Source organism: Mercenaria mercenaria, chromosome 7, assembly GCF_021730395.1.
Source record: "Mercenaria mercenaria strain notata chromosome 7, MADL_Memer_1, whole genome shotgun sequence".
NCBI lineage: Eukaryota > Metazoa > Mollusca > Bivalvia > Venerida > Veneridae > Mercenaria > Mercenaria mercenaria.
This window is the reverse complement of record NC_069367.1, coordinates 50,473,289-50,497,878: the sequence shown is the minus strand read 5'-3', so window position 1 is coordinate 50,497,878 and position 24,590 is coordinate 50,473,289. Positions and strand designations below refer to the sequence as shown.

At 35.1% G+C, this 24,590-nt stretch overlaps 1 protein-coding gene across 5 annotated transcripts in view; it reads right to left on the bottom strand.

Moving 5' to 3' along the window:
* Window positions 1-257: 257 nt before the first annotated feature.
* LOC123554211 (monocarboxylate transporter 12-like) overlaps window positions 258-24,590 on the bottom strand; it is a 43,865-nt gene continuing 19,532 nt past the window's right edge. For 3 of the 5 annotated variants that reach the window (XM_053548382.1, XM_053548380.1, XM_053548381.1), the window contains exons 4-8: window positions 21,160-21,894; window positions 16,673-16,723; window positions 13,343-13,508; window positions 12,222-12,268; window positions 258-4,003 (exon numbers count right to left, since the gene is read on the bottom strand). In XM_053548382.1, the coding sequence (XP_053404357.1) occupies window positions 12,223-12,268; window positions 13,343-13,508; window positions 16,673-16,723; window positions 21,160-21,894 (998 nt within the window). In that variant the 3' untranslated portion in view covers window positions 258-4,003; window position 12,222. Of the gene's footprint in view, window positions 6,934-12,221; window positions 12,269-13,342; window positions 13,509-16,672; window positions 16,724-21,159; window positions 21,895-24,590 lie in introns of all 5 variants that reach the window. The other 2 variants (XM_045344196.2, XM_053548383.1) reach the window with 2 other exon arrangements.

The following is a 24,590-nucleotide window of genomic DNA, read 5'->3' as shown; positions in this document are numbered from 1 at the left end:
CCTCTAATGTAAATATTTTGGGGAATTTCACATAGCTTTGTCCCTGAAGACAGGAAGAAATCGTCAACCAGGAAGTGTCTGGTTCATAACTCATTTGAAGAACTACCTGTAAATGGATCTCTTTTGAAGAACTACCAGTAAATGGATAACTAGGTAAATCAGACGTATTCTTAAAGCATCTATAAAATACTGAAATCTGGTTTCATGGAAGTGGTGGAAGAATGACTGGAACAATTATTGAGAAAGAAATCAACAGATGTGTTTGTTGTTCATTTATTCATCTCGTAACAGAAAATACAACCTTTCAACTGTACAATTTAAGACCATAGAATATCTATTAATGTTACATACAACATACGGAGAGTAGTTTCAAAATGTGTCATGATGTTGAAGCCTTATTCGAGTATTACATTTGGTATATATTTCAAAACTGCAACTAAAATATTTCTTATTTCAGAAAAGGCAGAATAAACATGTTTATATTTAATGAAACCAAAACAATTCATTGTTTATATAATCAGTAAACACTTTACAAGAATGTGAATGATGAGGAGGAACAGTAAAACCCAAATATTTTCTCGCTTGAATGCTCGTGTCTACATCAATGTAAAAACTGTATAAAGAATTTCTCCTAAGCATACTCGAAATAACCAAAGCTGTTTGTAAATCACATATGCCCCTAAGATGGCCTGATCAATGCAAGAGTGAATGTAATTTTATATGCTGTAACCTAAACCTTTGACTGTATGTTTTAGCAATTAAGAAGAACTGGTTTTCACTCTAGCAGTCACAGTGACCTTGACCTTTGACTTACTGAACCCCAATACAACATGGGTTATCTATTGATCACAGGCAATCATCCTGTGAAGTTTGATGACTGCAGGCTAAAGCTTTCATTAGTTGCTGATGGAAAACACTTTCAGTATCATGGTCGCTGTAACCTTAATTTACTGACATGAAGAACTATATGGGTCATCTACTGACCACAGGCAATCACCAAATGTAGTTTGAATACTGAAGGAAAAAGCTTCATTATTTTTTGAGTGGAAACAGTTTTTGAACAGTCACTGTGCCAACCTTCTGATCTTATATCTATAAGGCTTCTCACCACAGGCATTAGACCAATGAGAGACCAAGCCTTCTCTAGATACTGACAAGAAACGAAATGTTCTACCTACACACCACCCTATCAACAATGAGCAAAACTAAAGCCCCTATTCAAAGAGGAGCAAAATAATGCATGTCTAAAAAATATTATTTCCATTTCATTTCTTAAATCAATCATCAAGAATTTTTCAACAAACCATGCGAGTTACATACTGAATCATACTGGACCTCAGTACCTTAATTTTGTATGAAAGTTCTGGAGGTATAACACTGAACTTGCATCTAGGGATCTAATTCTTGTAGCAGGCTGTCAATTAATGGAGAAATCACAGTTTGTGCAATGTATTTTTTAAAAATTCCCCAATGACTGATATAAATAGTCTGTACAAGAAAAAGGAGGGTGGGAAAAAACAATGTCTCACACAAATTTACAGACACACAATTTTGCATTGAATATTGCTTCTATCAATGACTACATAACAACTTCTTTACTATGACATATCAAAATTTTATTATTAGGTACATCTTTAAAATAATAATTAAGGGCAGAAAACTTTAAACAGCTCAAGAAGGCAGCTCAAATCATTTTTTTCTATCTTGACACTCAATTTTTCACATTTTTCTTTTACAAAACTGGGAATTATCCACAGCACGTCAGAGAGGCTTTTGTTTATAGTACATCAAAAAAGTTTGATCAAATGGCCTTTTGTATTTTAGCTGCATCTTTTTTGGCATGTTATAACTGATCAGGATTTTTCTCCTGTCCTGCAGTTTTATGGAGTATTTACACACATTTTTAGGAGAATGATAAACATTAACTATAATTATAAATCTTATAGTACATAAAAATTCAGTTATTTAAAATACATCTATATAAAGAGGATCATTTCATCTGCTCAGTGAAAAACAGTTGTATCTTCTTTATTCTATTTGAGTTACAACCGTTTTGCACTAGGCAGTATATTTGTAACGTAACAAGTTTTGTGCAGTGTCATCAACATTACTACTTACGTATTAATGATTGCATATTAAACAGAAGGTAACTTGTATTTCAATAGTAAACATCTGGATGCATTTTATACTACAAAACATGTAATAGGTTTAAAAATGAAATAACAAACTATTTACAACATGTAGTATTTATCTCAAATTAGTTTGGTCATGGTTTTGTGCACAAACATGTGTTAATGTTGAAATAATATATTCAAATGAAAGCGTTTGCCACAGCTTCTTAGTCAACTATATTAAAATAAAACCAAACAAATCCATTTAGAAAGGACAGTAATATGGTATCTTAAACAGTTCATTTCCAACCATTTTATAATGGGTGGTATAACATGTGTGAAAATATAAATAAAATCAACAGTATTTACAACCATTTTAAAAACTTTTTCATCTGCATATAATTTTCAGAATCATTTCATAGTTAATTTAATTCTTTTCCTGGCACTTCATAAATATCAATAGTGGAGAATCAAACGAACAAGAGAAATTTAAAAAAATAAAGGTAGAATATACACAAAGGTATCTAACCACAAGTTATATTGGTACCAATGAATCAATCTTGGAATCTTTCATAGGCTCTTACAAAATGAGCATAATAAAACTTAGAAGACACCAATCCCTTAGAGTTAAGTAATCATTCTATGATACTAAACAGTGGCTGTTTTGCCTAATGCACAATTGTTAAATGTGAAAGGTATGGGTGATAAATCCAGACTTTTGTCAGGACTACACAGCAGTAAATGTTTGTTGCTGTAAATAATTACCTTAAGAATTTGTTTCACCATCAAAAAGTGACCCTGTTTTAATTTTACAAAAGAATGCAGTGACATGAAATTATATTGAAAATACTTTGCAAGTCAAAGCTCATGCACAGCCTTGAAACTGTTTTTTCTCCATGGCAATTAATATATCTAATAACAGAGTAAGGAAAACAACAGGGCTACAACCTGAAGGAGCTGGATAGCTGTCCTTAAATATCTTTCAATACAGTTGCATGATTTTTGAAATTTAAAAGAATGTGACTAGAAAGGTTAGTTTTACTTTTTTCTGATATTAACCCCGGGACAGATTCATTCAAATATATCGAACAAGTCGAACTACATGTAGATTTGTAGAAAGTGAAAACATGATTAATTTCACTGAAGTTTGGCAACTACCAGTAATACACCCTCAGATTTCGACATATAAAAGACCAAGTGCTTGAAGGTTTTATCTTGAAACAGCTTGTTGTATCAGATATTAAGTCTATTGAAAGCTGCACAAAATAACTTTAAAGCATTACTTGGGCCAACTCTATTCAATCTCTCTGATTTAAACAACTTGGATATATTTTTATCTAAAATCACAGTGGGCATTATTAAAAATATATACACATCTGTCACGTAAATGTTTCAACCAAATCAATAGTATATAAATGTATACATGTAAATACCAGTAACACAACAATTTCAAACTAGCATAGTGACACTGGTACTTAAGGAAAAAGGGAAAAAATCAACCATCAACCAGCTCTCAATCACAGTATTTTTTATCAAATGTTATATCACCCTAAAAGAAAAATAATACAGAAATAATGTTGGCGAAAAATATTCTTAAAGTTCTATCAAACCTAAGCATCTCAAAAAGTCTTGATAAAATCACAGTTTCTAATGGGTAACAAAAATTTCATTTTTTCTCACTGAAACTTGTTTGTAAAGCATGGCATACCAAAACTGAGGGTCTGACATTCCAAAAATTGTCACACATTAAAACTGGACCTACACATCAACATTTAAATTTATCTAAACACACAAAGGAGATGAGGTTTTCACTGGACATACACACTACAATCCTGTTAGAACTGGCAAATATTCTAGGAAGAATGGTGTTCATTTAGTTGTTCATCTGGACTCTAAAATATAAGAAAAGAAGTAAAAATGAATGGCTCGATGCCTTAGTACAATTCTGACATGTTTCACACATACAACATTAATTCAGTTCAATTCCAAACAAGAACAAGCACAAAAAGATCAGCACTTTCACTGTTTAACCCATACAAAGTAAGAAAACCCAGTTTTTACATTTTCATGCATGGATAATGACTATTTCGAACACTGAGGTGTATGTACATGTCAACAATATGAAAATGGTGAAATAAGAAAAAAAAACACTAAAATATTTACAGGGAACACTGGAACTGGAATACAAAAAATGTAAACTAGAAAATAAATCTATCAAACAACTTCCACGTTCCGGTTCCTAATGCTCACTTTCTGTATATAATGGTAATACAATCATGTTAAATGCAAATCAGAGCCTCTTATACTATAAAAACTTTTGTAAATTTCGAAAATATTGCAAGAAAGGTTGGTGACATATGGATGCAGGGGTGGCAAATTCAATTATCCGTATTGCCCAGGCTGTCCCAAAGCTTGTACGGACAAGTAAAATTTGACCAGAATTTACTATATAACCATCATACGGACAAGTACAAAATAGCAATTGATAAAAAAGGACAAGCAAGTCAAAATCAGATTTCGCCACCCCTGGGATGTCACAAAAAAATGCAAGTCTGCTGCCTGTAAACAATTTCTTCAGACAATCAATGATTATCAAAAAAATGAATCCCTAAACAATTCTGAAATAAACATGTATCAGACCTTTAGTTCAGCCAAATCATGTGTAAATCAAAATTTTGTATAAAATCATTTGTTGATCATTATTTCTTTCCAAAAAGCTTGTTACCTTAGAAATCTGAATTGTTCCCAAAGTAAGCAAGTGTTATATATTTGAGCCGTGCCATGAGAAAACCAACATAGTGGGTTTGCGACCAGCATGGATCCAGACCAGCCTGTGCATCCGCGCAGTCTGGTCAGGCTCCATGCTGTTCGCTTTTAAAGCCTATTGGAATTGGAGAAACTGTAAGCGAACAGCATGGATCCTGGCCAGACTGCGCGGATGCGCAGGCTGGTCTGGATCCATGCTGGTCGCAAACCCACTATGTTGGTTTTCTCATGGCACGGCTCATATATATATATATGTACACATATAAAAGTTAACAAACAAAAAATCACAAAATTTTGCAACAATTTACATGCATTACCGTATTTTCCAGACAATAGGCTGCTGCACCGTATTGGCCGCAACCGTATATTTTAACTATATCAGAAATAAATTTATGGTATAGGCAGCTCCGGCATATTGGCCACGGCCAATACTCCGCAATGCTGTGAACTTGACCATGTTGTATAAAGACAAGCTGTCCTCGACAAATAGTCATTGAAGTCAGTTGTATTTACTGGTAATCATACTTGTTAATCTGTCGAATGCAGTGAACTATTAAGTCCGAACTGTAAGTTATAGCTGTTTTCAAAGGCCCTCTCGGCAAAATTGTCCATTCTGTACTTTTAACCTGATTCGATCGGATAAGCAAAATATGGCTACACAGACGAAAAAGAGAAAATTGTTTGGTTGCATACGCTGAAGAGAATGGAAATCAGTTTGTTGGTCGCCACTTTGACGTATGTAATGGAAAACACTGTTCTGTTTGGTAATCATATTACAAATATTTGACTCAATACAGGTAATTGTCTGTTTGTGTCTGTTCATCTTTTGTCTCCAGAACATTAAAGATGCGAAACAACTGGGCTAATTTCACAGTTTGTCTTTCGTGAAGATTTTACAAAGATGGGAATTCTTTGAATAATGAACATAAAACATACTGATTTCATGTTAAAATCTATTTCCAGTACCAAGATGTAATACTGATATTATTTACAGGCCGAATGAAAGGCCCATTTAGAAAAAATAAATTGATGTATAGGCTTCGACGCATAGGCAGCACCACTGAAAATTTCATTTTTTAAAATGTTTAGGCTTCGGCCTATTGTCTGGAAAATACGGTATCATACTACTTTACAGCAATAAATGTTACTGTCATGAGGAATGAAGAGATCAATGGGTGGAAGGTGTGCATCAGGCAGCAATGCTTCCAGTTTGAATGTGCATGACGTGCTTCAGGCTGGAACACTGTAGCCTAAACTCAAAGAGTGTTTTAAATCTAGCATGCATGCTTCTGGTTTGAGGGCTTTTGCTTCGCAAGCTTAAGTGCATAGATCTGGCAGCCTTGAGCGCTTCAATCTGTTTGGCCTAAGTGCTTTTTGCCTTTTTGAGAGCTTAAGCATAATCTCTAAACAGCCTGAATGTGCTTTTATCCAGTTAAGCTTGTCTTCCTTTGACCTATTATGTTGCATGGCAACTAAGTGTCACCAGAGGTTAAGTGTTGTGGCATCTTTTTAATAAGTGCACATAGGAAAGGTTGATTTCATACTTATATGTACACAAATCATGTAGCAAATTTCTACAAACAAGAAACTTCATCTGTTAAAATATTTTCAACATAAATAAAGCTGCTCATTACAAGTAAATCTTCTCAATTAGCACTTCAGATTTTGGTTTTACACAATCATTTTCAATATGTATGACTAAATTATGTGAAAACTGACCTCAGATGCTTATTGAAAGAAAAAACACACACATTTATTTCAAATGTAAGCACACCCATGCAAGAATGTTATCACAGGAAAAACTTAGCATGCACTCCTTATAATACTGTTATAATTGAAAATATTAATATTTCATCTGTTCTTCTGTAACTGTCCCTCTGTTACAAGTATCCTGGGATAGGTAGTATGCAGCATCAGTGGGATTCACTACAGACACAAATGTTAGGTGCACATGTACTAAATTCGGTGCATCTGTACTGAGAATGGTGATGAGGTGCAGGGAATGATCACTATATACATGACAGTGTGGAGCTACACAGTGCTAACGACAGCATCACTGCAAAATATAAGACAATCATTTAAAATCTAAGAAAATACAGTCATTCAGAAAACAAAACAATAGGGAACACCTACTGACTGCATGCAATCATCCTGTAAAGTCTGACAACAGTACACCAAAATGTTCTATACTTACTGAGCAGAAACCTTTTTTTCAGTCTCATGGTCAGCTTAACCTATTCTGACCCGTAAAATGAAAGTAGTCATCTACTGACCAAAGATAACCATCGTAGGAAGTTTGACAACAGTTGGCCAAACAGTTCTTTAGTTATTTAATGAAAACTGTTTCCAGTCTCAATGCTTAGACTTACTGACCCAAAATACAATAAGGGTCGTGTTTTGACCAATTGGAAAATGAACAAGCAAATTCGATGAATTGGTATCCCCCGCCGAAAGGGTTTGTGGTGAGGAATGGCAAAAAAATATATCTGGCAAAAAGTTAAGGATGTTAATAAGAAGTAAAAAATTTCATTAGTCAAAATCAATTTAAAAGAAAACAAATGTTTAATTAAAGAGTACATAATAAATGTATGATACTTTGATCCTGACTAAAGAATTTATTTTGAATGGGATATGCTTTCTGTAATAAGCTTAGCTTTTAAAATTAAATGCAGTTAATTGAAATATGAACTTGAAGTTTAACTGGTACGAAATATTGTCTTTGAGTGGTTTGGCACCATGTGTTGTTTAACATGTACATTTGAACTTAAAACACAGATGTCCTTATGAGAACACTGGTAAGATATCTTGAACATGACTGACGGCAAGGCTTGTGCAGTCACAACTTAACATGTTGAAGGTTTGAACATTTAACAAAAAAAAAAAAAAAAAAAAAAAAAAAAGGAATGGAAATATATATATGTATATATATTTATTTTTTAAGGGTGTGGGGGTGCGGGGGAATGGGAGAGGAAACAAAATTTCACATGTTGATTATAAATATTGATGGAAAATTAAAAATGAAAAACAAGAGGGTCATGATGACCCTGGATCGCTCACCAGAGTAATATGAGCTACATGTTTCTAATGTCAAACTGATGATTTTTAGAAATTTTTTGTAAGATTTTCCGATGTACAATCAAGTAACCCCTGGGGCGGGGCCAATTTTACCCCCGGGGTCATGATTTGAACAAAGTTTGTAGAAGTCTACTAGGAAATGTTACATATCAAATATCTAAGATCTAGGCCTTCTGGTTTATTTTTAGCAAATTTATTAAGATTTCCCTATGTACAATCAAGTAACCCCTGGGGCTGGGTCAAGATTTGAATCCATTTTGTAGAGGTCCACTAGGCAATGCTACATGTCAAATATCTAAGCTCTAGGCCTTCTGGTTTATTTCTAGAAAATTTTGAAGATTTTTCTATGTACAATCAAGTAACCCCATGGAGCGGGGTCAATTTGACCCCGGGGGTCATGATTTGAAAATTTTTTGTAGAAGTCTACTAGGCAATGCTACATGTCAAATATCTAAGATCTAGACCTTCTAGTTTATTTTTAGAAATATTTTGAAGATTTTCCTATGTAAAATCAAGTGACCCCTGGTGCGGAGTCAATTTTGACCCAGGGGTCATGATTTGAACAAATTTTGTAGAGGTCCACTAGGCAATGCTACATGTGAAATATCTAAGCTCTAGGCCTTCTGGTTTATTTTAAGAAAATTTTCAATGATTTTTCTAAGTAAAATCAAGTGACCCCTGGGGCAGGGTCAATTTTGACCCCAGGGGTCATGTTTTGAACAAATTTTGTAGAGGTCCACTAGGCAATGCTACATGTGAAATATCTAAGCTCTAGGCCTTCTGGTTTATTTTTAGAAAATTTGAAGATTTTTCTATGTACAATGAAGTAACCCCATGGGGCGGGGTCATGATTTGAACAAATTTTGTAGAAGTCTATTAGGTAATGCTACATGTCAAATACCTAAGATCTAGGCCTTCTGGTTTATTTTTAGAAAAATTTTGAAGATTTTCCTATGTAAAATCAAGTGACCCCTGAAGCGGGGTCAATTTTGACCCCGGGGGTCATGATTTGAACAAATTTTGTAGAGGTCCACTAGGCAATGCTACATGTGAAATATCTAAGCTCTAGGCCTTCTGGTTTATTTTTAGAAAATTTTTGAAGATTTTCCTATGTAAAATCAAGTGACCCCTGGGGCAGGGTCAATTTTGACCCTGGAGTCATGATTTGAACAAATTTTGTAGAGGTCTATTAGGCAATGCTACATGTGAAATATCTAAGTTCTAGGCCTTCTGGTTTATTTTTAGAAAAAATTTTGAAGATTTTCCTATGTAAAATCAAGTTACCCATGGGGCGGGGTCAATTTTGACCCCGGGGTCATGATTTGAACAACTTTTGTAGAGGTCCACTAGGCAATGCTACAAGTCAAATATCTAAGCTCTAGGTCTTCTGGTTTTTGAGAAGAAGATTTTCCTATGTAAAATCAAGTGACCCCTGGGGCGGGGTCAATTTTGACCCCGGGGTCACCCTGGGTGACCAAGGCAAGTGGGCGACCAGGTGTGGGTGCGCAACTTCACATGTTTATAATAAATGTTCACAGAAAAGAATGAAAGAAATTTAATGAAATTCTGCCAAATGGCAAGTTTGTTATGTACAAATATGTGGATTTTTAGACAATTAAAGGGCAATAACTCTGCAGTTACAAAAGAAATCCATACGAAATTGTGTGTGCACAACCACATTATAGTGCTCTAAATTCTGTTAAAGTTTCATAGTTCAAGGTCAAATATATCAAAAGTTATGATGCAGAAATTGGCATATTTATAGTACCCTATATAGTTAACACTAGAAACTTCTAAGGGCCATAACTCTGATGTTACTTGGGCAATCTGACTGAAACTTGACAGGCTGCAAGAACTCATAGTGGTGAACATGTATATGAAGTTTTAAATAAATATTCCTAACCATTTCCTAGATATGGCTCCGGACGGACGGACGGAAAGATGGATGGAAGGACGGACGGACGGACAATGCCAAAACTATATCCCTCCGACTTTCGTCGGGGGATAACAATAATATTATGAAGCTTGACCATTGTTTAGACCAAGAATTCCTTAAAGTTACTGATCAGGAACCAAATAGTCTACCAAAAGAAAATGAGCAAAAAAAAAATATCCCCTCTTCTTCAAATGGAGCCATAAAACCATGCATAATGAAGGTGGCAGTATTAAATATTAACATGTACGTCACAAATACTGGTTCAAGATTTAGAAGTATCCACTTTTGTTCTTGTATTTATTTAATTACAGAAAGAAAGAAGATAAAATTGTCCCAAAAACTAAATAAAAATCACTGATATTAAAATTATTTTGTTCAGTCCTGTTCTTACTATTCACTTCCATTTATTTCTAGTTCATTTCCTGGCATACTGAATAAAACTTCTAATGGAATCTGGACATGTAAGAGATTTGTTCTAATCCAGGGCTCCGGAATTTTGCCGGTTTGTCGGTTTTGGACCGATTTTTGACTTTTCAGACCGATTCGTGAAGTGAAAAAATGAAAAAAATCGGTCCCGTGAAATGGTGAAAAAGTATAAATTTCGGTCTGAAATCTCAATACATGATCACCTGCCAAGAAGGAAATTGTTGGTTGCACCCTCAGATAATCAATAAACGTGTCAAACGGTCTGACTGTCACCTTGGTAATCGGTCCGTAATTAGCACGTGACACATCAGTGCTCGCGCGGCACATCCTTTAATGTTTGCAGGCAGCTGACTGCAATGTAATAAACATTTTTGACTGGTTTCCAAATGCTTTTAACTGGATCCAAATCTTTTGACGGGGACCCACTTCTTTTATTTAGATTATTAGCCGACGGATTGTTTTATTTTGAAGACAGGTAAAAAGAAACAAATGGTCATTGCATTTAATGAGACATCACACGGGAAACCGATATAAATAATTTTTATAATTACTTGATTTGAAAAAAAAATACATGATTCATTTGAGTCCAGTTGAAACAAGTACAGAAAATCGTCTAACCCGATTGTAAAAAAAAAAATGGACTGGCAAACCCGAATGATAAAGAAAACCGGGAAGGCGCACCGGCCAGTTTATCAAATCGGTCTTAAAAACGTTTGTTTACATTGATCAGAAGAGAACATATAACTTTATAAAACGTAGTTGCTTATTGAAGTACAATGCCAGTGAAATGAAATATCCACGGCCAACACACGTGACCTTTTGGTATCATACACACGGGAAATTCGATCTCAGCGTCCACATAACAAACATGTTTGGTCCGCGGCAGAGTATTCTAAAAAATACTGAGGATGTTTGGCAGAGACTTTGTATTGAGTAAATCGCATTGACGCATTGTATTTTATAAAATTCCGTCAAATAATGTGTTAACATCACAAAGTATCTGCCGTGTTTACGGTACCGAAGGCACGTGCGTTGGCTTTTAGATACATGGTGCCAAGAAAACAATGCCTCGGCAATTTTATCCTTGCAAGTATTTTCTCGGAAAAAACATCGAAATTTAAACAAAGTAACGATCACAAATAACACTGGATGACTGCTTTTATTGTATGGTAACCAGCGGTGACCGGTAAATAATTTTTAATGCATGACATGCTTATTTCTTTACTCTATCACGTTTTACAAATATGGTATACTGGTAATACGGCGGGTGGGGTAGCGCCGATGTCGAGATGTTCGTTTCGGACCGATTGAGTTCTCAAAATTTCCGGAGCCCTGTTCTAATCCTTTGAGAGTGAACAAGATTGCTTAAGTAAATGAAACCCAGAATGAATTTAAACAGGAAGGTAATTATAGTATCAATATGTTACTAAACCCTAGGAAGACAATTTAATACTGCAATGTCCTCCAGCAAAAAAAATGTACAGCTAGAAAATGGTATCTCCAATAGTCTATTCCCTTACCGGCAAGTTTTTGCTACAAACCAAGTATTTATCAAGTCCCATTAATATATGTAACTTCACTCCCATTATGTCAAAAACAAACTGCCAATCCTGGACCAGTAAATCTGAGGTGAAGTCAGTTAAAGTAAAAACTTGTTTCTTAAATAAAGATTGGTCAAACATTGCCAATAAAAACTAAGAACTATGAACTAAATGCGTTTCATATTACTGTGTACTGTCAAAATGTATACAACATGTCATTTACTTTTAGTGAAAAAATACCTGCACTAATTATCACTTTTTAAAGAAAAATTTCTAGATCCCCTGGAATGTAAAATACCGAGTTCAAACTGTACATAGTAGTGATAAGAAAGTCGAGCAACATCTACCATTAAACAGTGATAATACCTTATACAACAGTCTCTGGTATCTGCTTAAGTCCTTGTAAATTGAACCTATCAACAATATTCACATAGACAGGATTTTTATTTGGTAAATTCTGTTCTAGCTTCTTCAAAAAACTCTTTGTTTTGTTAAGTGTTATGTATCTAAAAACAGTTCTTCAGTTCTATTTCAAAGCCACTTAAAGCAGCATACCTCCAGATTTGGCTAAAAAGTAATCTTTCTTTCAAATTGAAGTTTGATCATATTATGAACATTAGAATATAAATTTTTGTTTCTAACATATTTTAAAAGTTCCAAATCAAGAAAAAAAAATGACCATGTCAGGAATCGACCCCCGGACCGCCGCTGCAATAAAGACATTTTCCCGTTGTCGTAACCAATAGTGCTATTGCTGAAGTAGTGAATAATGACTTCAAAATATAGATATTTATAATCAAGCCATTTACCTGGAGTAAAAGCGTCACAAACGCTTTTCAATTTTCATTGTAAAAAGTAGCAAAAACAGCAAATTCTCAAGTGTTTCCGTAACAGAAAGTTTGTCAGTAATTAAGTTTTAAAGCCTTCTTAAGAAATATAGCATTTATTTCAAGATCTCTAAAGAAGATGATTTTTCTTTTTGTTGTCGAATGATCTGGAGGCATGCTGCTTTAACATAACTAGTTTTCATTCAATAACAACACTTATCAGAGATTGAAGATGAATGACCTTAGACAATTCATATTCTGCCAGCCACTAACGAGAAGCTACACCCTTAAATTTGATTCTTTTGCCTCCTGACTGGAATTCTAGTACTCTATTGCTTAGGCCAACAAATATGTTGTTCTAAAAATAGCTCAAAATTATTTCAAAAGGTAGATCTTGGACACAACTTTGAAACAAATTTAGTCTAACAGAAAATGTACTGGATTACTTAAATGTATAACTGCCTGTGTTTTACAGGTATAACTGAAAATTATACTTACTTTTCTATGTATATCAATATGGAACATGCATTAGTTCATATGCATCAACAATATAGGGGATGGAATACTAACAACATTGCAAAGCAGAAACATAAGAAGCCCAGAAAACATAACCACAAAATTCATTTAATGCTTGTTATGAATTCTATTTAAAATACTCACACTAAAACTTGGTCCCCTTTACTAGTCATCACTTTCACTGGCACATACACATCATCAAGAAGTGGGGCCTTAGAAGGGCCACGTGCCCCTTCTGTTGATGGGAGTGGTCCACAACGTTTGAATTTAAATAATAGTAATATCACATTGCTCCAGATCAAAGATGCTCCTGCAAGACAAAACTAACTGTTTAGCTTTGAAATGTATCATCTGAGTTTGCCATAACTTATCAAAAGCTCATATTTGTCAGGGTGGGAGAACATGCCTTATAGTTTGGGAGTTGTTGTGACCCTTTTTGGGTTCAAGCCCAAGACCTCTGAACCTTCATCAACTTCCACACCCACTACACAACAGATGACTCATTTAATACTTTATTTAAATCATAATTCAGGTATGTTTTAAAGCTCTTAATAGCACAACAATTTTAGGCAGATATCATAAATTTTAAGTTACCAACAAGAGGGTCATGATGACCCTGGATCGCTCACCTGAGTAATATGAGCTACATGTTTCAAATGTCAAACTGATGATAAAATATTAAGGAAGTCAGTAGGTCACATTCATGGTCAATGAAATTCAGTTTTACGATTTGTGTGCAAAACTCAAAATTTCAAGGCTGTATCTTAAAAAACAAGAAAGTAGGTCAGTAGGTCAAGGTCACAGTCAAGTGACATCATATTACTTGGGGTCATCAGGTAATTATAATTAAACAGTCTTGGAAATAGGATCAGATGATTTTTTAAGTATTTTTCCTATATAACTCAAATAATAACCAAGTGACCCCATGGCAGGGCCTCTTTTAACCCCAGGGGCATAATTTGAACAATTTTGGTAGAGGACTACTAGACAATGCATCATACCAAATATCAAAAGCCTAGGTTGTATGGTTTCAGACAAGAAGATTTTTAAAGCTTTTTCCTATACAAGTCTATATAAAACTTGGGACCCCAAGGGCAGGGCCTCTTTTCACCCAAGGGGTACAATTTGAATAATTTTGGTTGAGGACCATAAGACAATGCTACAAACCAAATATCAAAGGTCTAAGTGTTGTGGTTTCAGACAAGAAGGTTTTTAAACTTTTTTCCTATATAAGTCTATGTCAAACTTGGGACCCCCGGGGCAGGGCCATATTTGATCTTACGGGGATAATTTGAATAATCTTGGTAGAGGACCACTAGTCTGACTAGATGATGCTATATACCAAATATCAAAGCCCTAGGCCATGTGGTTTTGTAAAGAAGATTTTCAAAGTTTTCCCTAAATAAGTCTTTATAAACCATGTAACCCCCAGGGCGGGGCCGTATTTGATCCTAGGGGGATAATTTGAATAATCTTGGTAGAAGACCACTAGATGATGCTACATACCAAATATCAAAGCCCTAGGCCATGTGGTTTTGTACAACAAGATTTTCAAAAGTTTTCCCTATATAAGTCTATATAAACCATGTGACTCCCGGGACGGGGCCATATTTGAGCCTAGGGGGATAATTTGAATAATTTTGGTAGAGGACCACTAGACAATACTACACACCAGATATCAAAGCCCTAGGCCCTGTGGTTTTGGACAAGAAGATTTTTAAAGTTTTTTCTTTCGGATGCCATGGCAACCAGAGTTCTGCATGGAATTCAATTCTTTGAATGCTTTTGACAGGGAGCCACCCAAGGATCATTCCTGTGAAGTTTAGTGTAATTCTGCCCAGTGGTTTATAAGAAGAAGATTTTTTTAGAAATTGTTGACGGATGACGCACGACTGACGATGCACGACAGACATCAAGCGGTCACAATAGCTCACCTTGTCACTTTGTGACAGGTGAGCTAAAAATGGGCTGTATGCATTAATTTTATATTTCTTGTCAAATAGAAGGAATAATGAAACCAAGTTTCTGAAACCTAACTTTCAAAACTGATGGTAAAGAGAAACAAACAAGAGGGTCATTGACCCTAAAGCGCTCACCTATGTATAAGGCTTCAAGTGTGTTTGTATAAGTACAGAGTTAGGTTTCTTCTATGTTAACCTATATTATATACACGTCACACACACTTTTGAACCTAGGGCAATAATTTGAACAATTATGGTACACATTACAAATCTGATATCACATGCCAAATATCAAAGCTCTAGCTATTATTGATTCAGAGAAGAAAAGTGACCATACCCACTGGCCGCCATGTTTCTTGATGAATCGGAAAAATTTGAATAATTTGTAGAGGGTCACACAAGAACCATTTGTGCAAAATTATTTTTAAATCGGGCCAGCAGTTTCACACAAGAAGATTTTTTAAATTTCAGCTATATACATATAAATAAAAAATTATAGGGAAAAGTGACCACACCCTCTGGCGGCCATATTTTTTGACGAATCAAAATAATTTGAACAATCTTGGTAGAGGGTCACACAAGGACCATTTGTGTAAAATTATTCTAAAATCTGACAAGCAGTTTCATACAAGAAGATTTTTAAAGTTTCCTCTATATACATAATGGGAAAAGTGACCAAGTCCTCTGGCGGCAATGTTTTTTGACAAATCAGTATGATTTGAACAATCTTGGAAGAGGGTCACATAAGGACCATTTCTGTAAAATTATTCTAAAATCAGGCCAGCAGTTTCACACATGAAGATTTTTAACGTTTCCACCATATACATATAGGAAAAAGTGACCACGCCCTCTGGCAGCCATGTTTTTTGACGAATCAAAATAATTTGAACAATCTTTGTAGAGGGTCACACAAGGACCAATTGTGTAAAATTATTCTAAAATCGGACAAGCAGTTTCATACAAGATTTTTAAAGTTTCCTCTATATACATATAGGGAAAAGTGACCACGCCCTCTGGTGGCCATGTTTTTTCATGAATCGGTATAATCTGAACAATCTTGGTAGAGGGTGACATAAGGACCATTTGTGTGAAATTATTTCAAAATCAGACCATTGGTTTTGGAGATGCTGTTTGAAGTTTTTTCTATTTTTAGCTCTGGCAGCCCCTAGGTGCAACCAAACGGAACCATTTGAACAACTTTGGTAGAGGACCATCCAAGGAACATCATGGCCAAGTTTCATCAAAATCCATTCATTTGTTTTGGAGGAGATGTCGTTTAAACACAAATGTTGACAACGGATGACGATGCATCGACACATGCACACATGGACGACAGACACTGCGTGATCACAATACCTCACCATGAGCACTTCGTGCTCAGGTGAGCTAAAAATTCAGAATCTTCTTTCACGTACACATGTAAGAAGGCATCATGACTATGTTTCTGCAATTTGACTTTCGTGACAGTATGTAAACTAGAATTTTAGACTACACTTGCAAAACGCGACCTTACCTGCCATATAAAAGGCATATCGGAACTCCTCTTTCTCTCTAATGAGTATTCCTGGAAAGATAACAACAATTATTACAGATAAAATAGAATACAGAGTGGACGAGATACAGATAGAATACTGCATAGAATAGAATACAAATAGAATACAGAGTAGAACTAGAGCTATCACTAAAGGTGATGAATGTACCCCCCGCATGCACTGATACAGTACATTGCAATTTGACGCACACAAGATTGCATAATTATGTGGACTGTATATATATAGACTGTATGTATACAGTATAGTAACAAAAAACAAAGTCCCATAACTATGCAGAATATTTATGTAAAAGAATGTAACATACACCATGCAAAACTTGGGTTGGTACTGATCACTTGTGTGAAGTTTCATTAAATTGTGTGCAAGGGTTTGGTAGATTAGGCACGCACAAGATTGCATATGCAGACTGTATGTACATAGTATGTTAACAAGAAACAAAGTCCCATAACTGCAATTTCTGTCGCTGAAAGAACCTAACATGCCCCATGCACAACTACTGTTGTTACTGATCACTTGTGTGAAGTTTCATTAAATTGTGTCAAAGGGATGAGGAGAGATGGTGCGCACAAGATTGTGTCTATGTATATAGTATAGTAACAAAAAAACAAAGTCCCATAACTCTGCAATTTTTTTTTCTGAAAGAACCTTACATGCCCCATGCACAACTACTGTTGTTACTGATCACTTGTGTGAAGTTTCATTAAATTGTGTCAAGGGGATGAGGAGAGATGGTGCGCACAAGATTGTGTCTATGTATATGGTATAGTAACAAGAGGGCCATGATGGCCCTATATCACTCACCTGTTATCATTGCACTTGAGGACAAGAAGGTCCTCAGAAAAAATATCTAAGTCCAAAGGACAGGAACAACAAAGGGAAGAAATTTAACCAAAAAGAAAAAAAAAATTCTTACAAGGTATAGATATGTCAAAATACACATAAAAATTGGAGGTACCATCCATGTTGTACCACAGAAAAGTGGTCTCGGTTTTTCCCTAAGGCCAATAATAAAAAAGTTACTAAAAATAAGCTATTTATAGTAACTTAAAAGGGAGGTAATTAAAAAAAATAAATATTGTAAGTGAACAAAAGAAGGATCTGCCAAATAAATCTGTTGACAAAAATGAAATTTCAGATCAGTATCTTCATTAGTTACGGAGATATACCCATTTTAATTTGAAATAAAGGGAGGTAATTTGATATAAAATCAGTCCATAATTATCTACGGTAACCATGATTGTCTCAGTTCAACTAATAACAATAATGAAATTTCAAATAAGTCCTATAAGTACTTACTGATATAAATCCGTTTTGATTACAATCAGGGGAGGTAATCAGATAGAAAACCATAAATGAAGTCTCTATATGGCTGCAAAAGCCAAAATAGCCAATTTTGGACATTTAAGGGGCCATAACTCTGGAACCCATGATGGAATCTGGCCAGTTGAAGAAAGGAAGCATGATCTTGTGGTGATACAAGTTGTGTGGAAGTTTGGTTAAAATCAAATCATAAATGAAGCTGCTATTGTGCAGACAAGGTCAAAATAGCTAATTTCGGCCCTTTCAGGGGCCATAACTCTGGAACCCATTATGGGATCTGGCCGGTTCAAAAAAGGAACTGAGATCTTATGGTGACACAAATTTTGTGCAAGTCTGATTAAATTCAAATAAAAAATGAAGCTGCTATTGTGCAGACACGGTCAAAATAGCTATTTCTGGCCCTTTCAGGGGCCATCACTCTGGAACCCATAATGGAATCTCGCCAGTTCAAGAAAGCAACCAAGATCTTATGGTGATACAAGTTGTGTGCAAGTTTGGTTAAAATAAAATCATAAATGAAGCTGCTATTGTGCAGACAAGGTCAAAATAGCTAATTCTGGCCCTTTCAGGGGCCACAACTCTGGAACCCATAATGGAATCTGGCCAGTTCAAGAAAGGAACCAAGATCTTATGGTGATACAAGTTGTGTGCCAGTTTGGTAAAAATCAAATCATAAATAAAGCTGCTATTGTGCAGACAAGGTCAAAATAGTTAATTTTGGCCCTTTCAGGGGCCATAACTCTGGGACCCATAATGGGATTTGGCCAGTTCAAGAAAGGAACTGTGATCTTATGGTGATACAAGTTGTGTGCAAGTTGGTTAAAAAAAATCATAATGAAACACTATCGTGCAGACAAGAAATTGTTGACGCACGACTGACGACGGACGACAGGACGAAGGGTGATCACAAAGCTCACTTGTCACTATGTGACAGGTGAGCTAACAAAAAACAAAGTCCATAACCTTCAAATTTTTTTTCTAAAAGAACCTAACATGCCCCATGCACAACTACTGTTGGTACTGATCACTTGTGTGAAGTTTCATTAAATTCTGTCAAGGGGATATATAGAGGAGATTGGAATACAGATACAATACTGAATAGAATAAAATTCAGAGTAGATAAGAATACAGATAGAATGCAGAGTAGACTACTGAATAGAATACAAAGTAGATTACATATAGATTAGAATACAGTTTAAATACAGTGGTCAATTTTAAAATCGTGCTATGATTATGTGTGAACCAATCAGATGCTAGTGATTTGAGACTGGTCTCATACAAGGATCAGTATGTGACCAAATACTAAATAGTATTTCAAATTATCTTCATTTCTAGTCTTCTACAAAGCTAGACAACTGCTGTCATTTTTCAAAGGAGTCTTGAGTAAAATTCTAGAAGTTCTTTTTCTTACAAAATTCAAGGATACATGTTTAAGGTTTGTAAAATTCAAGGACTTTTCAAGGTCTGTGCAAACCCTGTCATAAGGCTAGCTGTTCAGGATGTACAATGTACATCAGTCCAACTTTCAGTAGAAAGGTTCATCCTTTACTTAACAATTAAACATGTAAGGCCTGTTCCTATCAGAAACACTTACATATGAACTTTCAGACAGTAAACATTGTATCTCTTGCACTTAACTTTGATTTTTTTTTTAACTTTGATAGTGTGCCACTTTCTGTCTTATTATGAGAAGTTTTCTCACAGCCTGAAGCTTTATCTTCATACAAAATTTCACATCAGCTTATTGATCCAGATCTATTTTGCCAAACTGCATGTCAATTTCACAATTTGGTCAAAGTACACAGAGTGAAGTGTAATTAGAGGAGAGGAAGTAGCTTAACTTTACAAGCCGTCAAGTATTAAGTTCCTAGTGTATCATTGCTGTCATACTGGTATGAATAATTGACTTAAATTTCCCAATTTATTCACTTCAAGGACTTACAATGTTACAATATTTATGTTTTTACCTCTTAGATTTTTTTCAACATTTTTGACACTAATGACATGAATGAAGAAATCAATCCTTAATTGCATTAAGAAATATTATTTGATTTAGTTATCTGTAAATTTATCTCTTTAAAACTCTCACATGAAAAAAAATGTGTTCAATCTACCTTGTGGCAATGACTGTTTGTATATAAGTTTATTTATAATCGCCACCAGTAACCCATCCATGGGCGACTCCTCCAGAAGACTGTTAGTAATGTTAGTGGGAGGATTGTGCAAGATACAGAAGATGCTCCAATTCCAGACGCTTCCCTGGTTCTTTAGCCTGCCAGGTGTAAAGCACACATACGCGGGACTCTCATGTTAGAAATTTTTAGTTGGAGAAGTGGGGGCTTGAACTCACGACCCCTGGTTTAGTAGTCAACAGTGTTACCACTGGGCCATCGGTCAGCTCTGGGCAATGACTTTTTTGCATATTCAACATAATTATCTTCCAGGCCTGAATCTGTTAATCACATGCACTAAACAAAAAGTCTATCTAGGAAGGTAGGGCAATTTTCAAAGCCTCAAGAAACTCATACATATAGATGTATATATACTGTTGCTATAACTGCAGCTATGATTATTTAGACTTTTGTACACATGTAATATGTATAACTGTATATATAAAGACAAAACTGCTATTATTCCATGCTCATTAATCAGTATGTTAAATTCTTAACCCATTAAATTTGCAAATTTCTTGAACTCAAGTGTGGCTAATTTTAATAAATTGATGAATTATAGTTAAATTATGTTATGTAACCTTGAAATTAATAACAGAACTGTACTGCCTTTTCCTTTATGGCAATATTTAGAAACAATAAAGTATTTTGTTTTACTACTAGGATAAAGCAACTCTTGTTAATAAAAGAATGTGAATTTCCTTTAACATGTGTATTATCATTGTAATAAAACTTCATAAAACAGTTCATAACACAGCTTTTTTGGAAGAATGTTTCAGGAAATATTTTTAAAACTAAAATTTAATGATGAAAATAAGGTAACTAATTCTGAAATCAAGTACAGACATTTCTGACCGAATTGTTTCCATTTGTTTCCAAATTGGTTAAATTTACAAGATTTTGTTGAAAAAGAAATTTGTATCATGTTGTTGATAATTATATAAATATGCACATACCTGCACAGGGCCCGCCCAGCAGACTTCCGACAGCTATCATAAAGCTCAGGTATCCATTTCCCATTGCAATATACTCGGGCCCTACAAGCTCTCTGGAAATCTGAGACAGAAAAGTAGTCCAGTACCCGCTGTAAAATCCAAATATCAATGTAAAAGCGATTTGTCCTGCATATTTTTCAAATAACATTGGCGACACACCTGTCAGAACAACTCCTAATGTAACTGAGCATAGAACAGCTGTTACATCGTCCAAAGCACTCTTTCTCCCCATGAATGCAAAGATTGACCTTGATGTGAAACTGGCAATTCCAATGCATGCTACAAGTAAGAACGAATTCTCTAAGTCTGTATGTTCGTAAATGGCATAAGCCGGCAAGTACATGTACACGATTGTTGATCCAAAGCTCCAGAAGAAATTACTAATACACAACCCGTGGAATATCGGGTTTCTAAGAGGTACACATGACAGTAAGGGTAATAATCGCACTTCTTTAGATTTATGTACCGGAAACATAACAGCACCGCATACACAAAGATTGAATGCAAATCCTGCCAGGATGAGCAGAGTTCCCCGCCATGCGTAATACTCCAGCAGGTGCTTGATAACGAATGGAAATGCAATAATGCCCATTCCGACCCCTCCGACAGCAAGACTGATAGCCATGAACCTTCGTCTGTGAAAGTGCTGTTCTATAATCATTATAGATGGTGTGCAGGCCAGGCCAAAACCCACCCCTGAAATAAAAATAACAACTAGAGTTGCTTTTGAGAAAAGCGCATATATCTCCCACAACTGCCTAATCATCTAAATAGCAAGTCAAACTGTTTACTCACTACAAATATACCTTTGAAGAGTAAAAAGGCTGATTTTGGGTCATTCAAGGGCCATAATTCTGGAGTGCCTTGGGCGATTTGGCTAGTTAATGAACCTGGTCGAGGAGTTATGGTCAAAAACATTTGGTTTAAGTTTGGTGAAGATCGAGTGAGAAATGTTGGACTTAAGTGCGGACGAGAATAAAAAGGCCGATTTTCGGTAATTCAAGGGCCATAATTCCAAAGTGCCTGGGCCGATTTGGCTAGTTATTGAACTTGCCCTACTAGAGCGCATGCACATTTATCAAGTCAAAAGGACTCCTATACTACTCAGACTGCATGCGCATTCCTGGAGCCAAAAGGACGCCTATACTACTCATGCCAAAAGGATCCCTATACTACTCATGAGTAGTACAGGGTTTTGGCTCCAGGAATGCGCCTAAAATCTGAGCATTTTTCGGTAATTCAAGGGCCATAATTCCAAAGTGCCTAGGCCGATTTGGCTAGTTATCGAACTTGGCCGAGCACTTATTGGCAGACACATTTTGTTGAAGTTTGGTGAAGATCGGATGAGAAATGTTCGACTTAAGAGTACGGACAAGCTTTGTGACAGACAGACACACAGACACACACACAAACAGAGACTGGAGTAAATCAATACAACTGTGTGGTGGGAGACATAAATACTCTCAATTACTTGTGTTGTAAATCATAGCTTCATATTTTTTAGTGTTGGGGGAAATGGTGGCACAGCCTGCTAGGAGGGGAACATCAGATATACATTGTACCAACTAAAACATCGGGAAAATCATGTTGTAATAAAAAAAAGTATTATTTTAAATGAATATTTGCAGTAACACTCTGGGCAAAAATGACTAAAACGCATAATGTCTTGAGGCTGAAATGGTATGCTTTACATAAATAGTTATGTACTATGGGTTTTGGTCGTAATACAAAAAATAGAAAATACAAACTTTGGAGAAGGGAATGAGGTTGAATTTCAAAATAATAATCTTGACTCATTGTAAACTATAAATTCTAATTCATTTCTAATGAATGATTTTCAACAAACATAAACAGTACTAGCATAGTGCTAGTATTCATTTATGAAATCAATTGAAAAAAAGTCCCTCGTTGATACAGAGAGATGATGGACTTTCATTTTGAAGGGGACATTTATACTAAATATAGAGTATACAGTCAGTACACTTAACTGTTTGTTTTATGTCTGTCTAAAAATTAGCAACAATAAATAACAGTAACATCAATCATTTGGATAGTTATTTTCATAAGCTTATAAGAACTGCAATCTTTTTTCTTTATCAGTCTGCCATCACTTTACGATAAAATTCTAGAAGGATTAGAACAAATACGACAGCTGTGACTGGTAAAAAAATCTGTATATATTATTAGCTGAACATAAGTTCTTAATTCTGACATAAATAGCATTACAAAATAACGTCAAATACCTCAAAACTACTGACCTAAAAAAACACTTATCATAACTAATTACCATATCAGTGTAACAATTGGCATGAATTCAATGAAATCTTCATAATGTTTATAATGAACAAATGGTTAAGTGCTATTCAATTGCTGAACTTCATTTTACCCTCTTTAAAGATATTTTCATTGAACTTTTGACCAATGCAACTAATGTCTCATAATATTTTTCTTTTTCATATTTTTAGTAAATGGCACATGTATTCCCTACAAACTGTCCCTAAAAGTTAGGAATTAGGCTCCAGTATTTTAAAGTAATATGGTTCCAGTATTTTTTAATGACAAAAACAATATCTTTGGGGCTTTTTTTTTTCTTCTTTTTTTTTTTTATCAAATTAAGGTATTAAACGTATTAACATAATAGCATGTACTGTTGTAAAAATACTGTTTACGTTTTACCCATTCAAAATATCGCTAAGTCAACAGTCAGGGATGTAACTGTTTTAAGTTATGTAACCTATTCCAGTTACTTTTTCAAGCATTTTATAACTTGTATTAGCTATAAAAACATAGTTAACTCAGGTAAGTTATTCAAAAAAAAGTCTTTTTGCTGTTCTCTCAAAGTGACCTTTAAAGTGTAAATAGTAGCAAACTGTGGTTAATTAAATTCTCTTTTAGTCTGATCATGACCTGATAAGCATAATGGGATGTTAAGAGTTTTATAGCTTTAAAACTTCTGCATAAAACTTTATCAGCCTTGCCTAAAAAAATTTACTGCATAGCTGGAAAGATAAAAGTTCAAGGATTCAGGACATGATTACATTAGTCTCATTCACAATGAGGAATTGGCACAGGAGGGCTTTGTAATATTTTATGATAACTGAAACAAGTTATGAAAGTATAAGCAGTAACTCAAATGGGTTATAAACTGCAATAACTTGAAACACTTACACCCCTGACTGGTCAAGCAAAACCTTTCAATGACACATTGTCAAAGAGTTATATATACTACATTTTGAGATGTCCTTAACATTACAGTATCTCTGACATAGGAACTTATTATTATTTTTTTTACTGTTGGGTTTAGAGTTGCATCAACACATTATACATGTAGGTAAAGTGGTGTCTTTACCAGCTTTTGATGGTGGAGGGAAGACTGGTGGCCCTCAGGCCAT